The 23,730-nt window shown below is 41.4% G+C and overlaps 1 protein-coding gene across 4 annotated transcripts in view; it reads left to right on the top strand.

The window, feature by feature from the left end:
• ST6GALNAC3 (ST6 N-acetylgalactosaminide alpha-2,6-sialyltransferase 3) overlaps window positions 1-23,730 on the top strand; it is a 351,837-nt gene that overhangs the window by 156,082 nt on the left and 172,025 nt on the right. For 3 of the 4 annotated variants that reach the window (XM_048497129.1, XM_048497130.1, XM_048497133.1), the window contains one exon: window positions 14,844-15,038. In XM_048497129.1, the coding sequence (XP_048353086.1) occupies window positions 14,844-15,038 (195 nt within the window). Of the gene's footprint in view, window positions 1-5,633; window positions 5,651-14,843; window positions 15,039-23,730 lie in introns of those variants that run through there. The other variant, XM_048497132.1, reaches the window with a different exon arrangement.

Genomic DNA, 23,730 nt, shown 5'->3' with positions numbered 1-23,730 from the left:
ATATTTGCTACAGCTCTCTTTTACTAAAAGCGAGCTGGAGTTTGCCTTTTTCTTCTAATAAAATCCGCGGGGTGGGGGCGAACCAACACTACCGGCTCCGCTTTTTTTGCACGTGGCCCTTTAAGAACCCAGGGAGCTGGCCTCAATCTGAGCGCCTCACCACCCTGCCTCTGCTGCCTGACTGGGATAGCCTGCTTGCCCCAGTTCTGCCTTACCCAAGCCAGGACTGTGCTTGTCAACCAGCCTCATGGACAGCGGGATTCGCACTCTGGACAGTTCCGTGGTGGAATGGGAAGGGTTACCTTATACTAAAAAAACAAGACAGCACCATATAATGATGTGCATCGAAAATGGAAAGAGGGATTCCATTTGACCACCCCAAAAGGCTATGCTGGGGATCATTGGACCTGCATGGACATCTGTGTGGGTTGTGGACTGTGATGAGAAGGACAATTGCCATGGCATCGCGTGGCCGGGCCCACTAGTAAAAGGATAAATGCATAACTGCATGGGAAAAAGGTTTGCAACAATACATGTGGTTGCATAGATGAAATACAGTACTCATAGACGCTATCTTACAAAAGTTGCTCTCGATGTTCTTTGTCCCCCCCCCCCCAACGCTTCCTTTGTAAGACCAGAGGAAACATGGGTCCTATCCCTTCTGCCCACCCTCCATGCATTGACCCCTCCCCAATGCCAGGGTAGCAGAGTGAAGCTGTTGGATGGAGTGCTGGCGGAAGCAGCAGCTTTGCATAGGACAGGTGGGAACAGAGCTGGTTCCAGGTGGAGACTGTGTTGTGAGCCTTCAGAAGCTTTAGGGAAAATGCAGGCACTTGCAGCCTGCACCAGACATAAAATGGACATCATTAGTGGGTGATTGGTTCAGCCTGGGCTGGATGCATGATTGTGAGCGAGAGGGGCTGGCAGTGTGTTTCCGATGTCCCGGAGATCTGACTAGCTTTGGATCCTCTCGCCAATGCCAGAAAACATGAGGTGTCTTGGTGTTCAACCATGCTTAAGACACTTGTGGGTTTCCACTTGCTAGAACCCATTGTATTTTTTCACACTACGGGTTCTCCACCTTCACAGGCACCCTGCTGACTTCTCCCGTTTGCGATCCAGCTTTGCAAATGGAAACAGGATCCTAATGAGATGGGGAGAACTCTACCCCCCTTTGCAAAGCTGAGTTACAGCTTTGCAAATGGCACGGGGGGGGGTTATGGAGATGGGGAGAACTCTCTTTATCTGCATAGGCACCTTTCTGCCTTTCCTTGGCAAAGCTGGGATGTTTGGGAGGATGCAATTTCAGTGTTTGTACCAGATGCAATTTCCTGTAGATGTGCCCTGTCCATGTCTATTGCCCTGGAAGGATTAGTTTTCTAGAGCATGTTGTATTGTTTTTTAAAAATAATTTTACTACCCTATATGTTTCATGTGCAGCGTTGTCAGGGGGAATTTTCAGATTCTTTTCAGTAACATCCCCACAAAGGGGTAGGGGTAACAAAATTATTATAAAAATGTGTTTCTTTCTGCTCCACTTGAGTCTGTAAAATGACAAATGATTTTTTGTTATATTCTCTGCAGCAGGAGAATATATCTAATTTTTTTGTTTGAACTGCAGTAGTGAAATGGCTGCACAAAATGTGAAAATAGCCAGTTTTGCCTGAACAGACATTTTGCTTAGTTTCTATGCTACAAATTACAAGTTCATCAGATGTACCAGAAGTGGAAATGCTGTTAGCTGAGAGAGATGAAACATTCTTGACAGACATTCATGGATTTGGAAAAGCAGAGTGGAATGAAAGGGTCTGTATTTTAAACAAAGTATGGCAGTAGGGAAGCTTAGACTAGGGACAGTTTTTATCCTCAAATGTCTATTAAATCTGGTTGTCTGTTCAAGAAAAATGGCTTTGCCAATTCATTTTGAAGCCATACTAATCTTTTTGTTTTATTTATTCTTTCAAGTTAAGAGTGCTACTAAAATGTCTTTCTCAGTTTCTAGACCAAGCTGCTCATCTGATTGACATGTGAATTGTGGTTTTGCAAGAGTGGCATTGATTGCGAGATATTAGAGTCGTAAAGAAAATATTAAAAGTGACCATCTGGTTGTATTTTTTTTTCTATGCAACCAAACAACAGCCATGGCTGATTCTCAGGGATGAGAGAGAATGTTTGAGAAACTATGCCTAGTTACAGTATCTAATTAGAAATTTCACATGCACAGTGGGGATTCAGACTTTTATGTGCCCAAACCATCAATGAATGTACAGGGTGCACTCACATATTTATTCCACATGTAACATAACGAGCTCAACTCTCTTGATGCAACAGATAGGCATTTTTCAAACTGAGGATATTCAGTTTCATTTGTATTACATATCACATATCACATTTAGTGGGATCATGGCCATAACCACTTTTGTTGGCATGCATAATTTCTGGCAGAAAGGTGTGATTGGTCCTTGGTTTTCAAAAATAATAGATCCTCAATGTCACCATCATTGTTTTTGCTACATCTTGGGGAAACAGAAACAGCCTATGCCAGTATCTTGCCCAACAGAGTCTTTCCTTTTTCTTCTTTCTTGAGTGGATTTTAAAAAGAAAATGGAGTGGTAAGCCAGTTTCTATTGTTAACTGCAAATCAGACATGCCTACAAGTAACCGTATCTAGAATATTTAAAGAAAAAGCAATCTCATCAACTTGGCAATCGGCAATTGAATTTCACTTGTTTAAAAGTTCTGCTTTCTTCAATGTTTCCCTTCTGTATAAAGTTTCCCACCAAATAAAGTTGATGCTTCTTAAGCTGAAAACATTTCACCATTACATTCAGCCCAGTGAAACGATATATTAAATGGATGTACATTGTACAATAACCAAAGATTTCCACCCCGCCCCCCATCATCCACAATTTTCAAGCCTCCGTAATCTTCAGCCCTTACAGCGCAATCCAGTTCTGGATGGGGGGAGTGCTATGGTGGCTGGAGGCAGTGTGGCAAAGGTAGTGCTGCACCCCATTTAAATGGGCCTTGGGTGATGCAGAAGGGAAGGAAACTCAATATCCCTCCCACTGCCTAATTGCCACCAATGGTTTACACTGTAATTTTGTGTGGCATAAGTCTGATGGGCTGGGAACCAGTGTTCCAGGGCTGGAATATTGATGGAAGCCAACTCCATCCCTGGGAATGCTCTGGCCCACCCCCACCCCCCTCAGTGTCTGAGCAGATGCTGGCAATGGTCCATCGCGGCCCTGGCTTCCGGGTTAAGGGAAGCTAAGGGGCAGCTGGTCACTGGTACCTCTGTACTCTCTGTTGGCAGGGGTGCCCCTTGCACCAGCAGATGGGGCAAATGTGTGACACAACTCTCTGCCGCTCCCTGTGGATGTTCAGCTCCCTCATCTGGATTGGGCTGTTTGTTTACTAAATTCACAAAGCTGTCATGAGAACATCAGGGTTCTCTACGGTTGAAAGGAAAACTATAATTGGAATTATATGTTATCTGTTTAAGATACATATAGCACTATGCATCTATGCTTAATTTTCCAATGGCAGAATGGAACTTTCATGTCTCCCTCCTCCCTTTCAGCTAGCTCAGGGGTCTGCAACCTGAGGCTCCAGAGCTGCATGCGGCTCTTTCGTCCTTGTACTGTGGCTCCATGTGGCTTGGGTCCTCTCAGCCTTCTTCAGAGAGTTGCCCTAAGGGTTAATGGGAAAGAGTCCTTGTTCCTAGAGAGGCACAGCCCGAGACAGCTATCCCAAGCCACTTCCGGCTTCCCTGTCCCAGCTGCCTTGTTGGCTGATGCCGGTGATGATGGGGCGGGGCAGGGGCGGAGCACCACTGGTGGATCCTCTTGAACAGGTGAGCGGCGAAGGGTGGGAAATGGGAGGGAGTTGCAGGAGCACAGATTTTCAGCGCAATCCTAACCTCAGTCCGCCCCCCTTGAATGGGGGGTTAGGGGTTGTCTCTGCTTTGAGTGGCCTCATTTCCCCCTCCCCCGGGTCCTTCTTGGGGGGCGGGACCACATGGGGGACCCCATCAGCACCACCTTGGGTTGCAGACCTCCCAGCAGCCCCACTGAACTCCAGGGGTTTTCCTGGCAGATGGCAGCCTGGCTGAGTCCAGGTGAGAAAGACAATGTCAGGTTTTAAATTAGTTATTACCTGCAGCCTTGCAAGGTTGCACTCGTCGGGGCTGTTTGATTTTGAGTCGGGGGTGGGTGGGAATTGTTTGCTTCTGCATTGTCAAGCAGGGCAGGAGTGCATGGGGAAAGCCTTGCATGTGGATCTTGAAAGGTTTACTTCAGAGTAAGCCAGTGGAGAGTAAGCTTGTAGATCGTGGAAGGGAGGAAGGCCGGGATCATCCTCAGCCATGGTTGTCATGTGTTGCCAACTCCCGGCGGGCAAATCCCAGGACATTTGGAGATAGATTCTCAGAAGCTGTGGAGTTTGGGACCAGAGAGCAGCCTTATAGATACCCAGAATTAAACTGCAAAGAAAAGGTATTCATAGTGCTTATGTAACCCCCATGCTCAGAATGGGTTGTCCCAGAAAGGGGTGGAGACTCAAAGCAGTAGAAGGCTGCAGAGCTCATAGTTTGGAGACAAGGCTACCAGACTCAGACCTTGGTTGTATAAGCCCTTAACACCTTGTTAAGGGTTTTTTGTGTTTGTAATGGGTAAGAGTTCTCCTGGAAACCTTCATCATGTTGAATCCTGTTCATCAAGCCCTTGGAGTCTTCAGGAGCCAACCCACTTGCAAAGAAGCATTGGACTTGGCAGTATCAGTAGACTGTAAATATAAGGACTTGAAAATGCAACCTGAACAGGACCTTGAAGTGTGATGTTAAATGTTGATGTTATATGTTAAGAAAGTAAAGCATTTTGTTTTTAAAATTTGTTGTTGCAAACTCATTCCAAGTTCTGCCCCACAGAACCCACAAACTGATGTTACACTTACAGACTTCTATAATCCAAGTTCAAGTCTGATTCAAGTCTATAATTCAAGTCTGATCATTTTTTGAAAGAGTTGAAAATCCTGTTTGGTTGACCTTTGGGGCTTACGGTTTACACTGGCAAAGGTTGCAAAAATACCAATCATATTTTAGTCTTATAGAATTATATTAAGTTTATCTGGAGCTTATTTTCATGTCTTTAACCCAATCTGAATCTTCAGAATAGGGAAAGCTCTAAATGTCGAAAAATCTAAAGATTTTATATATGCAAATGAAAATTAATAAGGTCGATATAAACTGTCTCTTTATGGAGTCATTTCATTTCACACTCTTGTGTGATAAATGATAGCATTTGGGTGGGATGACTCTAAAGGAAAAAAATTAAATAGAACAGGTTTTATATACAGTAGTTCTTGAAATGAAACAAATTTACTAAGTGCAGCCATTATTGTTTTTCAATGGGTATTTCACGTCAGTAAAAATCAAATGAAGCCTGAAAACCTGCACCATTTCGATAATAAAGATACTATAATGTGAAGTGGTATTAAAAAGTGATTGAGTTCTTCATTACAGTCATAAAAATAGATACTGTGAAACCAGTACAATATTATACCATATCATGTCACCTAAGAGTATCAAACCTTTTGCATTAATCTTTACCTTTGAATTGTCTTTCTAGGTTTGCTGTTATCGCTTGTGCAGGTAAATACATAAAATAAGATCCATAAAAACTATCGCTCTTAAAACATTTCTTTCCCACCGCTTCCTCCAGTAATTGCATTGTGGCTTAAGTTGCTCTTCAAGATTTGAATTATTCTCCTTGTACGCAGTTCATGATTGGCATTTGGGTAAGGGGAAAAAAAACCAAGGGTGCAAAAACCTGGTTCTTAAGGAAACATTTTTTTTGAGACCTTTAGCCTTTCTTAGTAGTTCCACTCCTTTTTTTCTTTCTGTCTCCCACCCAATCCCACTTCTCTTTACTGGTGAGTTAATGCTGCAAAAAGAGTGACTTTTTTGCTCCATCTATCTACCGTTTAGCAAATCTGCTAAGCTAAGGAAAAGCAAGTTTTACCATTTTCTTATTTCAGTGAGTCAGTGTAAGGGGTGAACCTTCTCTGGATATATTAACAGAAGACATTGCTGGATCACACAGAAGTAGTTTCTTTCTGTGTCCTTTTCACGAATCCTTTTATTTATACAGAAAATTTCTTTTTAAAAAAATTAGAGCCATCATTTTGAACTCTTCCATAATCTTTCATTAATGTATGTTCTGCACTGAATATCACTGCAGTCAATAGGTTGGATCCCTCCTTCCATCTTTCTGCTAGTGGAAGCAGATAATTCTGCACCTTACCCTCTCCACTATCTGACCTTTGAAATGCCTCAAGATCAGGAGACTGATGTTGACAAAAGTCACATTGGGATGGGGGAAGGGGGGGACCTGCTGTGATTAGTGAAACTTACTGCTGGAAAAAGCAATGAGACCTAATTTGCATAGAATGTTTATTGTTTATGGAAGGAGGAGGTTGTTTGCTCAGAATGTTCCCTCCAGAACTAGCACCTCCCCTCTGGTGCCATTTCAATTGTCAGTGTGTTTTGTACTCTTCTCAGGAAGCGTGTTAACTGTCTCTCTATGTACTGCTTATATAGCGTTGTTCTGAAGTAAAGTTGTTATTTGTTCTTCAAAAGAAACACTGTTTAATTCCTCCCTAACATAAGGACTATGGGCCCAGTAATACTAGCGAGAATTATTCCTCAGAAAAATGGCCACATATATAAAAGCTTTGAAAGTTTTGGAGCCTGCTGTTCCTATTCTCATCTCAACTAACTATTATTTGTAGAGGTTCAGGATGAAAAATGAGTTTGTGAAAAAGGATTTATTGGAGATAGTTGAAAAGTCTCCACCAACAGAAGAAACTCAGAAAGCTCAGCCGGAGAAAAAGGACAGGAAGGACAGGTCTGAGATTTCTACATTTGTGAGTGACAGTGATTTACTTTTCATAAGACATTTTAAAAGTGCCAAGGTTCAACAATGTTTTAATCACATACCAGGTCTTCAGTACTATTCAGGACATAATCCAGAGTTTGCTTTTATAAGCTTGGGGGTTGGGCAGATGGGAGGGCAGAAGGGACTGCTGGCTGCTGGCTCAGAGCTGGCAACTGGGAGAGGGTGGAGCTTCGGGTGGGAGTCAGCAGCCAGAACAGAGGTGAGGCTTGGGGGGTCCTCTGGCTTCCTTGGCCCTGCCCATGTCGATGACAACATGGACAGGGCCGAGGGCACCAGAAGACGACATGGCAGCAGAACTTCCTGCTGCCTTGCCCTCTTCCTGGTCACATGGGGGGCTGTTTTGCCCCCCCGCACGTGACCAGATCAGTGGCATCTGGGAACAGAGGGTACTTCCTGTCTCTAGGCAAATATGCCACTGCTCTGCAGAGCCGAGGGGAGATGCCTCCTGACCTATGACCCCCCAAGGTGTTGCCATGGCCATGGGGGTGTGTCCCCGTGTCTCTGCAGAGTGATGCAGGCAACAGGAGGTAAGTGAGGGGGAACCGGCAGGACCCGTCCAAAGGTGGCTCGGTGGGACACAGGTGCTCTGGGGCCACCCGCACGAAAGCATGCAAATGGAGCATTTAAATCAAGTATGCCCATTTAAATCAAGTATGCCAGTGCACTGCTGCTCTTGAGACCTGTCCGGAACAGGCCATAGCCATTTAAAAAGTTTTTTTAAAAGGCTTCACACACTTTAAGGATAAAATTCTGTCATCTTGAAGTTAATCAAGCTTTCTTTAATCCAGGTTTTCCAAAACATGTTTGGTCCAATTTTGTTGTTGTGATTGTTCTTTGTTCTAGTAAGCAATAGATTGTTCTATTAAGCATGAAGTTGGCCAGCCAAAATAAGGTAGAGAGTGATCCTAACCAGGGTACTCAAAATCCCACTCAATTCATTTTAGTGGGGTTTACTCCCAGACAAGTGTTCTTAGGATTACACTTACCCATGTACCTTTTCAGTGTTTTATTTAAATTGGTCCCCCACCCATGCAAAGCAGCTTGGTTAGCATTCCAGCTGAACCCAGTCTGACATAGGCTATATGGGATATTAATGAAGCACATGCAGTCACTTTGCAATGGACAGTAGCCAATCTTAATTGATACTATGGGTCCTTGAAAAATTGCACAGGTGAGCTGTTTTGTCTTGACAGCATCCCATTTAAATCTAGTGACACTGTCTTGGATGTGCATGTTTTCCTCTACTTTTCATTGACATTCAACAATGTCAGAGCCCTTCGGGGGTTGGGCGGTATATAAGATTAAAAAATAAATAAATAAAAATAAATAAAACAACTTTGGGGTCAGTTTCTCTATAAATAAATAAATAGATATGCCCAGTGTCTAACAAACATAAACCATTTCCCCTGACACAACTATTTCATAGACCCCTAACCTCTGTCTTTCACCTGACACTGTACATTCTGAAAATGCTGTTATTGAGATCCTCCTTTGGAGAAATTGCTACTTTTGACATGAACCATCTGACTAGCAACTTTAATTATTTTCTTCCATGTCTACATGAAGACATTTGTCAATGTCATTAGTGCTAGACAGAGCAGCCATTGTACCAGGGAGATAAGTCACAGTATGGCCATAACACCAGTCACACACCCATCTTACTATATTACCTATGTTTAGTATTGTTTCAGTAGTATAATATGCCTTCTTCCATGGGCAGTAAAATCTCCATGGTCTCTGCCTTGGTGACTTGAAACTTTATGATGTCTTTTAGAGTGTGTCCAAAACATTTTGTATCAGTTGTTTCATAAATAGTACTGCCACGCTGTATTTCAAATGACAAGTTGAGGTTAAGGAGCCATGGCTTGCTTTTGAGCAAGAGATCATTGTTTCCTTTTGAAATAATTTGGGCATCAAATAAAGAGGAAATTATTACAATTTACCTTCTAGTAATGTATCTTCTTGTTGATATTGTAGAAGTTAGAAATAACCATTAAGTTCTCCGTGCAACAGATATTTATTACTGACCTTGATAACATCTGCTGCACCTTTGAGATTGCTTTGCCAGATGTCAGGCAGTTGGTTTCTTCCAAGTTAATGCTTTGTACTTTCCACTCAGGCTATAACACAATACAGACATGTTGGAGAAATGGACTAGAAATTATTATACTGGAAAAGTAGAATTGTCATTTATAGCATATATTAAGATTAATACTATAATAATGAATTCATTATTTCCCTTCCAGAAATATAACTTCTGAATGGGTTATGGTGATTTTTAAAAGAATTCACTGTTGAAGAGATACTGTGATGAACAGAAGGGAAAACAGCCACCCAGCTGATCCTGTGGGAGTGCCACTCCAGCATCCAATCACCTTTAAGAGGCGGATAAAATGTTAGAGGGAAGCACAGCAGGAGGGATTTCAGATCTGCCTCAAAAAGAGTACTGTCATCGTTTTGGGTCTGCTTCCTCAAAATAGCAGACAGGTGGAAGGATAGCTCTGCCTGGGAGAATGGCAAAGTTGTTTAGCTCTGCTTCTGGCAGAGAATAGAGTACCCAATGATGAGCAGACCTTATGCTTTTCATTCTGGCACTTGAGGGAAATGTAGGCTAGTGTGGGTGGAATTCTGTGTGCAAGAGAGGATCCAACATAGTGACTAGTCAGTTTGTACATGAATGCATTAGAGAAAGTGTGCCTGGACTTATGCTGCTTTTGCAGTTTGGGAGAATTGGGGGAGACAAGAGGAGGAGAATATCGCTGTCCACATAGTGCCCTCAAGGCAGAAGGCCAGCCAGTGTGCACACGGCTTGCTGTGTCAGGCTAGGAGGGGGCAGGGCCAGGAGCTCACAGGGCTTTAAGAGTCAGCCCTGTGCTGGTCTTGGCCTCACTTCCCTCTCTTAGAATCAACCTTCTCTGTTTTCTTGGTGGTAATTGTTTGTGTTCTTCAGGTTGTGTTGTTGTTTTGTATTTTGCTTTGCTTTCTGTCACAGCTTAACGGGTTGGACATTGGATTGGATCCTTTTGGGAGGAGGCTGTGCCTACTTGGTTGCCTCTCTGTTGTTGGGATCCCAATAAAGGGCCTTGGGGTATGAAGCCACTTAGCAAGTGTCTGGCCTACTACACCTCCTGTGACAAGAGAGGCTGCTGCCCACATGGTTCCCAGTTACTTGCCATTCAATGGGCTTCTTTTCGCAGATGGGCTGGGGGAGGGGATTCATCTATCAGCAGATGGGTCACCTTATGCCAAGATCTGTCCCCATGATGCAGTGTGGATGTTAATAAACTAGCTGTGACCAGCAAATTTTACTCAAGGAGAAGATGTACTTGTGTCTTCTTGGTCCTTCATGCCTCCCCAATCTATCTCCTGCTGAAACCTGCAAAATTCAAACCACACTTTGAAGCCATAACTATCTTAAATTTATGTACCTCAGTCAGGTTTCTTCTTTGACTACCTGGAGACCCATGCTGCTGATCTATTCTTTAAAACAAACATGCAAAATAAATCTTCTTTCTACTTTACATAAGCTCCTGCCTCAGTTGCCTCATGTTCTACTTGCTTGCCACAAGATTAACCTCCCAGCAGAAAGAGAGCGCACCCGGACTTTCCCGGGGCACCGTTATGGCAGGGGAGGACCGAGTGAACAGCTCTCTCCCCTGTCCAGCCGGAGAAGTGCGGTCACGTGACGGAGGGGAACCGTCATGTGACAAGGGTGCTGGGGAGGCTATAAAAGCCTGCTCCCGGCTCAGCTCTTCCTCTCTGAGGCTCAGAGCAAGCAGACACTTGCTACCCTAAAAATACATTGTAACTGAGGGGAAGATTTACAGTTTAAAACAAACCTGGTTTCCAAGACTGTAAGATTCTGTGGGAGTCCGCTTTGTTGGATGAAAACAGCCTGTCACATACAAAATCAGCCTCTGGCTCAGGTGGGGGGAAGAGGGCTGGTCAAAGCTGAAGGCAGCACCAGAGTCCACCAAAATGGCTCTGGAAAGAGCCCCATTCCCTGGGCTGCCCCCACCCCCAGGAAGGAGGAAAAGAAAGAGCAGGATCATGGTGGCTGCTGCTTTTTGGCTTGCACCATCAGCTTGCTTCCAGAGGCATCTGCTGCATCTCATGCTGACTGGCAGCTTATGGCTGCTTGGGTCATCATGCAGTTCTGGCCAGCTGCCTGCTCCAGGCTTCATCCCTCACCGCTGCCAGTCTTTTCCGCTTCTCAATAGCAGCAACAGAGCCCAACAAAAACCCTCCTTGACACTGGAGTTGCTTCAGTAGTTTTTGCCCTGAAGCTTCAGTAGTTTTTGCCCTGAACCAGCCCAACAAAAACCCTCCTTGACACTGGAGTTGCTTCAGTAGTTTTTGCCCTGAAGCCACACCCCACTGGCTAGAGGCAAAGTAGTAAGGGATGGATGGAGAGGGGGTAACACTGCTGATTCCACAACATAAAAGACAGTCCAGCAGTGCTGAGAAAGGGATGCTGGAGGGATATAAACAAATCAGTTGTTAGGCTGACTTCCCCAACCTTCACTCCTGACTCCATCACTCAGTGTCATATGCCTGTGCTGTAACCACCTGTCCATGGTTTACTGCCTCTACAACTCATTGCTTGAACTATTGTGGCTGTGACTCGGGTGCCACAGTGGACCGCAGCAGCTGATGCTGAAGGGTAGTTGGGGGTCTGAACGGATGTCCCATGGCAAAGGCACCCCCTGATTCCTCATTCAAGTGCACTGTATGTTCAGAAGCCTGTCCCAGATTGGGTTTTGAATATTTCCCATTGGAAATACTGCCAGCAGAATAATAGGGCAGCATTTGCACTACCTTGTTACTTTCATAACACTTATGTTTAATCTTAAAAAGAGTGATTTATCATGTCTGCTGCTTATCGATTTTGATATACACGCCAGACAGAATGATTCTGATCGCACTGAACTAAATGAGACAAGAATCAGGGTTATCTTATTATTGAGATTGAATTTTTAAAATTGCTAGAAAAGTGGAGAATTCCCCATATGGGTTGCCAAGATGTACTAGATGTGTCTGTGGGTTATTGCATTTTATATATTAAACAAGTTTATGCTCATCGAGTTTCACACTGCAGAACAGATACAGAACATACAGATGCTGAATAAATATCTGCTTTAGTTATTTAGTAAAGATAATAAAAAAAAATTGACTTTCCTCTAAGTACAGTAATTGTTACAGGTTCAGTGGTGCCATATTTAAGGAATCAAAGCATGGGGAAATTATAACTTTCATGTCTTCAAGTGGTAAATTTATTGAAAGAAATCTCTTTGCAAGGTTTGCAACATCATCTTCGCAATGTAGTTTTATACAAAAAATAGGTAAAATTCGGTAGGCATATTACCTGTACAGGTTCCATTGAAATCAATGGTAGATGCATTGCATTTATTGTCTGTGTTCACCTTGTTGAAACTGTACTCTTTTATAACTTGAATACTTGAACCTGCTTAATACTAACCCTGTTCACATGTTAAAGTGAACACATGTATGCCTGCATTTACATGTATATACCTGTTTGTAAGAAAGAGCCATCACGTTTACTTTACAAATAAACTGGGGATCAGTACCTGGATGAATATGGGAATGCCAAAATAATATCTGTGTCTCTAAACTTAGACCCAGCTTGCTGAGGGTAAAGTGTATACAACTGGGGAAGGCTATGGAAAACCATTCCACAAACATATTTTGTCTAGTAAACGTTGTGATGTGACAGTGCCCTATCAGTAATGACCCAATGCTAACTCAGGAGACTATGTTTACCTTTACCATTAAAGGTTAGACTTTTCTTTTTCTTTCTTTATTCTATAATAATCATTTAATTATGTGATGTTTTTCCCCTTTAGATGTGTGCTCTAGAAAGTAAAGCTGTGTTATAGCGAATACAGATCTTTCTTTTTTAAGAACTTAACTGTGTTTAAAGGCCCTCATCTGTGAGTCTGGCCATCTCTTCTATGCATACAATCTCCTGGCTAGGCTGGGTTGGATAGCAAACAAGGGAAAGTGGTGTGGGAATTAGAAGCATCCACACTCCACTCACTCATACATAGCCCAATCAGTGCCCCAACCCACAGTTATCTGAATTACATCCATACTAAATTACATCAACAACTGTACAGAACTTAAAGAATGGTAACTTGAAGGGCTGTTATGCAGAGGATGGTGTAGAGTTGTTTTCTGTTGCTCCAGAAGTTTGGATCAGAATAAGTGAGTTGAAATTAAAAGAGTTTTCAACTAAACAATAGGAGGAACTTCCTGAAATTAGAGCAGTTCCTCAGGATGTGGTGAGCTCTCCTCCCTTGGAGATTTTTAAGGAGAGCCAAGATGGCCATCTGACAGTAATGGTGATTCTGTGAACTTATGCAGATCATGAGAGGGAAGGCAGGAAGGGTTGACTCAGTGCTTGACTCATGGTCCCTTTCTTACATGTCCAGGGTAATGGTAATGTTGGAGTAAGGAAACAATATCCTTCAGGCCCGTATGGCCAGGGATCCTGCACGGTTTTTAAAAATGATCTTCTGGGCATGGAGCAGGGGTCACTGGGAATTTTTTTGTGCAGGGAGGGGAGAGGTAGTTGTGAATTTCTTACATTGTGCAGGAGGTTAATCTGGATAACCCTAGAGGTCCCTTCCAACTCTATGTTTCAATTATTCTTCTGTGATTCTATGAACTCAAGTGTATTCATAAATGTGTGAGTGACACATTTAAAACTACCAATTCAAAACCACAATTGATTGTAGAACACCCTGATTAGGAAGAGATTTTAGCAGCATATACCAGAATCACATTATCTGAAATATAATCAAACCAAAACTAGATATGCTCCTGAATAACTGGGAACATCTTCTCCCTATCTGCAATGGCTGATTTTTCTAGTGAGCTCAGCTGAGCATGAAGTCCTTCCTTTTTTTTCCCAATTGAAGTGTAACATGTGTGGCCACAACTATCCATCCTGTTAGTCTCCCACAGCCAAACCAGAGACCTGGTTCTTTTTAGGCATAGAAATGTCCATTAGTAAGGCTTCTGCTCACTAATTCACTAGAACAATAGAAAAAGACCAGGAAGCCTCTGCAAAAATTTCATAGCCCCTCTTTATACCACCTTGTGAACTTCTAGTTAGTAGAGAAGCTGAATGTATTGTGTTTGCTAAGTTTGGTACAATATAGGGGATAGCAAGATGACTCAAAAAAAGGATTGTCCTGTAAGAAGCTAGTGAGCCAGTGTGGTGTAGTTAAAGTGTTGGGATAGGGTCTAGAACAGTGGTGGCGAACCCATGGCACTCCAGATGTTCATGGACTACAATTCCCACCAGCCCCTGTCAGCATAGCCAGTTGGCCATGCTGGCAGGGGCTGATGGGAATTGTAGTCCATGAACATCTGGAGTGCCATAGGTTTGCCACCACATGTTTAGAAGATCCAGCTTTGAATACCTACTCTGCCATGAAAGCTTGCACTCAACCTATCTCACAGGATTGTTGTAAGGATAAAACAGAGAGGAGAACATAGTATGCCACTTTTTGTCCCCATTAGGGAGAAAGGTAAGATACATGTCCAGGTAAGCTCCAGGTAAGATGTCTGTCTGTCTGTCTGTCTGTCTGTCTGTCTGTCTGTCTGTCTGTCTGTCTGTCTGTCTGTCTGTCTGTCTGTCTGTGAATTGCCATCATATCCTGTGATAAGCTCCATATGCTGTTCAGTGGGAGATATGTACATATATAGACTGCTTCCACCACGGAAGGAGTACAGGATCCTACTTGAGAGAGTCTCTTGTGGACATCAAAGTCCATATAGATCTGTGAAATTTGATGCAAATACTTTTCCCAGTTGAAAAGCTCATACATTTTGTGTGTTTTTGTGTGTTCTCAATTACAGCGCAAGACTATTATTCTGGCAAGTACTGTGGCAGCTTTGTTGTTCCTGATCATTGTCCGTCTTACGAATGAAGTCAGCTTTCCTCTGATCTTCAACTGCTTTGGTAAAACCAGTGTCAAATGGATGCCATTCTCCTACTCCCAAAGACGGCCTCTAAGGACACACTATGGATATATTAATGTGAGAACCCAAGAGGTATGACATCGCATTAAAGAACATAGTAAATATAACTATTCACCTAATTGTCTTATTTAGTAGGAAAAAAATGAATATTTAAAGGGTCAACCCTTCTGGCATGAACTAGTATGAATTGATCTTCTATCCAGTTCTGATTGATTGTTTTGTGTTGTGATTCTGTTCTCTTGGGTGTTTTTAACTGGTGAAGAGAATGAGTACCCTGCCAATTGACCGGATTGTACATTAAGACAGTTACCCACTTCATTCAGTACCCTTAATAACAAAAATACGAAAGCCATCTGGTGGTTATTTCAAAGCTGTCTGGTTTCAAAAGTAGATTGCCAGAACTGTGAGGGTCTCCTTTATTTAAAAAAATCGTAAAAAGCCCTGTTGGAGGCATGGATTTTAGTCTCACTGTTCCCTGGTGTTATGTACATAGTAGATGAAAATGTAGCTGTATAATCAGAAGCTAGCTCCAGCTTGAGCTTTTTTCATTGCACTTCAGCAGGATATAGAAATTACCTTTCAGAATAGAAAAATAACTATTTTTCGTTCAAAAGGAAGAAGGAATATATTACTTGTGGCACAGCACCTTTATTGTAAAGGCCTGTCTCTTAAACAAACATGACCTCTTCAAAATGGGATATAATTTAATGTTCAGGTTTGTATTTAGTGTAAATCACCAAGTAATGGATGTCTTGGCTAACTTTGATTAAAGCTGTGTATGATAAGATGCCGTTGCTATGGCCTCCTGGAGCTGTGGCTATAGCAACAGTTAGGGGGAAAGTTTTATATACAATAGCATCTCAAATTTGATGTAAATCAGATGTTATAATAACCTTAGGGCCAATGCACATTTCAAGGATACTTTAATCATTTTGGGATACAATGCAACACATCTGGAATAGAGTGGCATTGTATTTGGCCAGGGTATTTTTTTTGTTCTGCAACTGTATTTTTGCTTTAGAGCAATAAGGTTGTGAACAGGCATGGTCTGGTTACTGATAGCCTGCTTTTTATCTTGAAGATTTCTGGGAAATCTTGCTGAACTTTACATTTACCAATAGTCATCTTGATCCAACACATGTTCCTTGTGAATGTTCCTTTTAGAAACAAGGATGTGTACATGGGTGAGACATTCTGGTCCTTTTCTACATCTGGATGAATTTTAACTGACTGCTGAAGGTAGCATTCCAGATTTCTTTTTAAAATTGTGAAGAATAGACCACTCTGAAGGTTAGAATCTCCTCTCCACTCTTGTCGATGTTTGTAACAGCCAATTTTGACCAAAGTTGGTTCCTGTCTACTGAATCAAAAGCAGGTTTTAAATCCACAAACACTGCAAACAAGTTTGGTAGGACCAGTAATGCATTTAGTTAGATTTTTTGTATAAAATATAATTTAGCAGAGTGCTCAAAGGTTATTGCATGCATCAAAGCCCATCTAGTGTCTGTGTGCTCAGGAACAGTGGACTTAGAGCTTTTTTATCTATTCAACTTCATTTAGTATAGGCAGTCCATATCTGAATAGGATAGAGTAAACATAGTTTCCTAATCTAGTCTAACTAGGATGGAGAGAGAAAAACAGTACCTGCATCTTGCCCTCATCGTTTCAAGATGGAGATGAGTGCCTGCAAGCCAGTGTGGTATGAAAAGGAGGAAGAATGTTTTCTGAGAATAGTAATCTACACATAAAAGAGAAAGTGTCAAAGCAGTAGAGATAGGGTGCCCAGTGCCTTAATAGACCCCTCTATCTCCCTGACTTTCTAGTCAAGTCACCCTCTGAAGTCTGAGGTGAAAAGAAAGAACAAGGTCCTTCATTTATAACATACTCCTGCTTAACCATTGTAAGGATTGAAATCTCCTCTTCACTCTTCTTCATGATTGTAACAGCTGACTTCAACCAAAGATGGTTCTTGTTCACTGAATCAAAAGCAGCTTTTAAAGTCACAAATGCTGCAAACAGATATTTGGTAGAGCCAGTAATGAATCTCAGGACAAGATAATGGAAGATCGGGGAATGATTGATCATACTTTCTGATGCCCACTTGCTGTGGTCAGACGATTTGATTGGAGGCTTCCCAATCCTCCAACTTGCCCAGCCCTGCACATACAACTATTAGATGGAACTAATGAGCCTCATAATTGGACTGTGAAGAGTTAATCTGGGCATGGTAGAAGGCCTGCTTCCTACTATGGGAAGAAAAAAAGACTTATTGAACATGTTGATCCTCTATCACTAATTTTGGTGGTCATAAAAATTTATAACAGGAAAAATACCCCAAAATTCTCAAACTACAATGAAAGGAAAATACTAAATACTACTTTTATTATTTTGTAAATTGCTAATTGGGAAGTTGGAACAGACTAGACTCTAGGATAATTAGGTGGATAGGGAACTGGTTGGAAAACCACACTCAAGGAGTAGTTGTCAATGGCATTTCATCTGATTGGAGGGAGGTATCTATGGGGTACTACAGGACTTGGTTCTGGGCCTAGTAATTTTCAATATTTTATAAGTAATCTGGATGAGGGGGTGGAAGAACTACTCATTAAATTTGCAGATGACACCAAATTGGGAGGAATAGTGAACACCCTGGAAGATAAAGATACAATTCAATGAGATCTGAGCACACTGGAAAAATGAGACGTGCATATACTAGATGGAGATGCTCTTCTGGATAACACTGTGTGTGAACAAGATCTAGGGGTATGGGTGGACTATAAGCTGAATATGAGCAGTTAGTGTGATGCAGCAGCAAAAAGGCTCATTCAGTCTTGGGGTGTATCAACAGGGGCATCCAGATCACAAGATGTAATTGTCCCACTGTATACCACATTGGTCAGGCAGTACTTGGAATACTGTGTGCAGTTCTGGAGATCTCATTGCAAAAAGTTTGTGTGCAGAATGGAGTGACTTTAGAGGAAAGTGACAAAGAAAGATCAGGGGCATGGAGTCCAAGCCATACAAGAAAAGACTGAGGGACATGAGAATATATAGTCTGGAAAAGAGGAAGCTGAGTAGGACATGATTGCTCTCTTTAAGTATTTGAAAGGCTGTCAATTAGTGAAGGGCAGGGAGCTGTCCCTGTTGGCAGCAGAGGACCAGACTCACACAAATGGGTATAAATTAAGGGCAGATAGGATTTTTTTTTCAGTGGGAGTGGTTCATCAGTGGAATCAGCTGCCTAGGGAGGTGGCTTTTATGTGTGGGTTGTTACTGTACATCTCTGGCAGTCTTCAAGCAGTAGTTAGGTGAACACTTGTCTAGGCTGGTTCTGCTTTGAACAGTGATTGGACTAAATGGCCTGTAGGGACCCTTCCAACTATGATTATGTGATTTTATGATCATCACTGTATTTCCTCAGTGTTGGTTCATATTGCATTTAAAAAGTTGCACAAACAACACAGACAGAACCTTACTCACAGGAAACTTATACCTGAGCCCTCCAGGGGAGGGCAGTATTAAAATCCAATAATAAAATTTAAAAAATAAAATAAATAATGTAATGAGGACACCATGAGAGAAATGAGGACAGAAGTCATTTCACATTCTATGCTTCCAAATCATTTCACATGATCCAGAATCATTTCACATGCTAGAACACAGATACATTTAGGGAATGAGGAGTAAAGGAATAAGTCAAAATCTGTGAGAAAAGGTGGGTTTTGAGGAAAGATTCAAAGGCCAGTCATATACATCTTTAGGTAGGAACATCTGTATGAGAACAAGGGAAGAATAGTAGAATTATTTAGAAGAGACACATTCAACTGAGAGTGGCAGAACTGGAGAAGAGGACATCAACCTCATGGACCTAAGGACTGCAAGAGTCTTGTAAAAATGTATCTGTATATTTACAAATGAACTTACAAAAGGGAATTAATACTATTAGAAATAGATGGACCAATTTTGAGCCCAGACTTAAAATAAACTTTTCTATTATTTTTTTCTTCTGAAAATAAGTACCATGTTTACCGAGCAGGAAGATATCCTGAATGTAAACTGAGCCCCCTTACAAAAAGGTTATATGGAAAGGTTTATTATTATACATATTAGTAACTTGCATGTGATTTCTGGGTACTTTATTGAGTGTGTACTGTGCCATCAGGTCACAGTTGACTTATGGTTTAAAGGTAGAAATAGTGAGTTAGGAGAAGCCTTTCAGCTCCTCTACTCTACATTCAAACTGCTGCCTTATCTTAATAATGCAAACGGAGTGACCAAGGTAGGAATAAAGTCTGTCTTCACAGTCATGGCATGGTTATTGGACTGTTTTATGAGGATGTGGAAGGATAGACCTTTGTCTATCCAAAGCTGTTGTCATTCTAAGAGAGAGAGAGAGAAGAGTTATGCAAGGCTGCCTAAGCAGTCCATGTTCCCAACTAAGCCAATTACTACCATTTGTTGATGATGACTCAAATTTTTTTCATCAGCAAAATCATCTTTAATTCATAGGTGACTAATAAATAATTGTGGAACACTTAGCACTTGTCTGGAGATGTATATCATGCAAGAGGTGTGGGTAGCACTTTGGTTCAGGTTTAGAGGTCTCAGATGCATGCTGATCAAGCACTAGACCACTGAATTTTTATTTGTGGGTTGTTACTGTACATTACTGAGAACTAGAAGCCTGGTCCCCAGAGAATAAAGAGCAGATTCTTTTGTTACTGCAGGCTCAAGGGCTTGGAAGAAATTTATAATAAATAATTTTATAATAGATAACTTTTTATTTGCAAAAGAGTAAGGTACTCATGCATATAACTTTGGACTTCATCAAAATAGGAAAGAGTTATATATTTCATCTGGTTGCTATGCCAGGAATAGTGTTTCTTGTCTGGTCCACACATATGGGTAATAATATATGGGTTTGGATACATAGCCTAACAGCAAACCTGTTGACTGATTTTCAGTGATAAAAGTAATCCCAACCAAAACAGTAGTTATAATCATAAACCACAAACTACTATACAATTATGGTAGCAGATGTTTTTTTAAAAAAAGGTCTCTGGCTTTCAAAGAAATGTTTGTTAGGACATAGCTTCAATGTGTTCTGCATATCACAGTTAGCCAAACGACATTGCTAAAAAAGCTGCTACAAGCAGAGTCACATGGCAGGGGCAGGGCATGGCGTGTTGGGTTAGGGGCGTTTTGGGGACGGGGTGAGGTGGAGCAGGGGTGGGAAGGGACGTGCAAGCAGCTCATGTCCTGGGCACAGTTTCCCCTCCCTTTGTCACTGGCTACAAGTCAGGACTTCATACCTCAAATGCTATCTGCCTCTCCAGTCAGGGGGTAATAAACCATAATAACTGAGATTCAAAAAGTTCTGCTTCTGAAGATCTACTACTTCTAAGTAATTTCTTTTTTTTTCTTTGGGGGTAGGAAAACTTCTCAAGGTATACACTTTTATCAGTTTCAGAGTTACTGAGAAATTGTTGCCTGTCAGGAGGTACTTTATTTTAAATGGTAAGATTATCTCTACAGAAAAAAAATACACAGTGGGAGAGAGATTGATAAAATAAGAATATCTAGATTAGAAATCAATAGGTTAAAAAGATACAGTGAAAGCAGTAAGTGCTGCAGTATAATTGCCAATCAACTGCTAATGTGACAGAGGAAAGATAAAGGAGGGTTATTTATACTATGTATTCTAAGCAAATGGGAGGAAAATAATCTAAAATTCAGTGCATAAATCCAGACAGGTTCCTTTCATAATCAACACTTGAGAGTTATAGAAGGTATAATTACAGTGTTATCCAGTAGCAAATGGAACTTTGGGATGATATTAGCAACTAATATCAATTTAATCTATAACACTCAGGGCCAGTTTACATGGCTAAGAAATGAAAATGTTGTGCCCTTAGTAGAACCATGGGACTAGGTGCACACTTTACATTGTTTGAGTGGCACTATGCAATCACTTGTCACATGGACATCTTTAATGGATGCATACATACAGAATGTAGATGTATGTATAATCCCTGATTACATATGCTTAACTGCACATGGGACTACTTCCTACTACTTGTACTTTATTTCTTTAGTTCAAGCTATAGGAGCTCTATAAAGGCTTTATGCTGGGGTTCTCTACTGTATAGTTCTGGCATTGCTAGACCTGCCACTTTTGATACTCTCATCCATAATTGCCTGTTGTCTGATTTGAATAGTGGTTAAAGTTAACTTTGGGTCTGTAGACAAGCAGAAACAAGAAGAGATGGGGTGGGGGTGGGGGAGTTATAGAAGCACTGCAAGACAACCAGACTAGACTAGAAGATCAGCAAATTGTGAAGGCATGGTAAAAAACAAAGTGGTTGAGTAGATGCAGAGATAAGGCAATGGAAAATGGTTGTGTCCAGGAAAGTCTGCTTCCTTTGGCAGTTATGTCATTGAATGGACCCAGATTCTTGACCAAGCACTGAGGGGCACCACCACAAAATGGGAAAAGACAGAAATTCTAGAATACAAATTTAGAATACAAATTAATTGATATTAACATAGTAAGTCTGTATGCATTTTTCATCTGGAGAAGAGGGGAAAAGGAGTAATGTGTATCAAGAGCAATTTATTTACAGCCCAATCCACCATGTGTCTACCCTTTATAGCTTTAGGCACATGGCAACGATTTTCTTCTTCACTCCAGGCCTTTGGTTAGGCATTCTGCTAGCCTCCCTGGAAACCCCCCTCTGTGGCAGCTGGTCTAGGGTGGTGGTGGGGGAGTCAGGGTGGGGTTTTTTTAAGGCTATTTTTATTGTAGTTTAAATTGTTATATTTCATTGATGATATATTTTATTGTTTTTAACTTATTTAAGATGCTTGTATGATGTGGGGTATAAATACTTATAAATAATAAAATAAATAAAAGAGCAGCATGTAGGTAAGCTGTCTGCCTCACACAAAATTAAGAGTTCCTATCATTTGCAATAATACAATATTCTTACTTCAGTCTCCATTGGCAGGCTTTGGGGAGAGTTGGGGGAAGAGAGAATTCTGGAGGCTGGATTTGGCTCTTAGGCCACCTATTGAAAATAGAGTGTTAATATAACAAACAATAGTAATAATGTACAATATCAGCATGCAGGGGGTGCCATATAGTGATTGTCTAAGATCAAGCTTCGTTAAGTATAATGAGATGGCCTATTTTGTCCTGTAACTCCAGGCAATTTCATTGGGACAAATTCTTGCATGCTATTGCATAACTTAGAAGGGCAGGTTCTTTAGACATTTCACATAATCAATACAAACATGTGCTTGGCTCGCTATTCTGGAAGACTGACGGAATAATAATGTCTGAAACACTTTTAAGACATCAATCACACAACTTCATATGAAATTTTTATCTTTGTTGCTCTTTAAGAACTCTCACACATTTTTACTGAAGTGGAAAATCATCTTTCATAATTTATTATCTTCCATAATTTAACCTCCCATCCCCAAGGCATCTCTACTTTGCATTGTTCACCCGTCACATTTCTTTATCTTCAGGAATCTCTGCATTATTATAATTGAGACAGAATTCTACATTGTACAACATTTTACTAAATGGAGTCCTGTGAATGCTTCATGAGTTGCGCAGATATGGGGAAATAGAGTGTACTGCATGTTGAATAGTGAGTCTTAATAAATAACCCTGGAGATGTTTAATTTAAGAGTAAATTAGCCTGTCAAGCTCAGGGAAGTTCAAACCTCTCTGCAGAAAGCTTGAAGCCTGCCCATCAAGTAGGAAACCCCATGCAGTGTAATTGGATCTGTTTAGAGAAAAAACAGCAAAAATAATATGCGAAAATAAAATGCAACAATTATACTGTAAATGAATTTTAAGGGAATAAGGAACAAAACTCTGCATGACTCTTTGGAGGCAATAGTTAAACATTAGCATTTTGAGAGCTTTGACATGGTTACCCTCATCTTTTTATAAGGCTCATTGATAAGGTCTCAAGGGCAAGGTTTACATCAGATAGTGGAAGAATTTGAAGAGTAGAAAAGTCCAGTTCAAAAAATATATATATACTGTTTTAATCTTCCTAATGGTCTCCTATAATCCATGGCCATTTATGTACATGTGGTCTCCTTTGCTTTGTGCATACATTACCTTGGGTTTGATTCTTGGTTATGCACATGTTTTTCCATCTTCAACACTCACCCTACTGCCAGATCAAAGAACCCCTATGGTATCTGAAAACACTTTAAGTGCAACTTTTTCTCCCCCTTCACAGGGAAAGTGAAGGAGATCACCATGTGTCTAGTTTTCCTCAGGTTTTCTCGCTCCTCCCTGCCTCCTCCACCCAGACCACAGTAGTCCTCTCACTCTGTGGGCTACCATTTCAGGAAGATAAAAGGGCTTCATTTTTTTTTAATGGTGAGGTTTTGTCACTGAAATGATGAACCCAGTGAAATTGATAAGACTAGTCTAGCAAAGCATTGCTAGATTAAAAATGGCAACAACAACAAGGCAGCAGGCAATCTCCCCAAATGGAAATTGTGTGGAAACAATAAGGAGACAGGATGGCAAATTGGCTTGGCTAGGGACACTTTACAGGAAGTGCAAACAAACAACAAAAACCCCGGGAAACCCCTCTGCAAAGCAGAGTTAGAGAATTGACTTCAGGGAGTGGTAGTGCATGCAAAAATGGCCCATGGCTCAGAGTGAAATAAAGAACCTTATGAGGTCTCTCATGGGGCAGTTCACAAAACACAACCCAAAATCATCTCCCTA

Source organism: Sphaerodactylus townsendi, linkage group LG05 (assembly GCF_021028975.2).
Source record: "Sphaerodactylus townsendi isolate TG3544 linkage group LG05, MPM_Stown_v2.3, whole genome shotgun sequence".
In the NCBI taxonomy this organism is placed as follows: Eukaryota; Metazoa; Chordata; class Lepidosauria; order Squamata; family Sphaerodactylidae; genus Sphaerodactylus; species Sphaerodactylus townsendi.
This window is presented reverse-complemented; position numbering and strand designations above follow the sequence as displayed.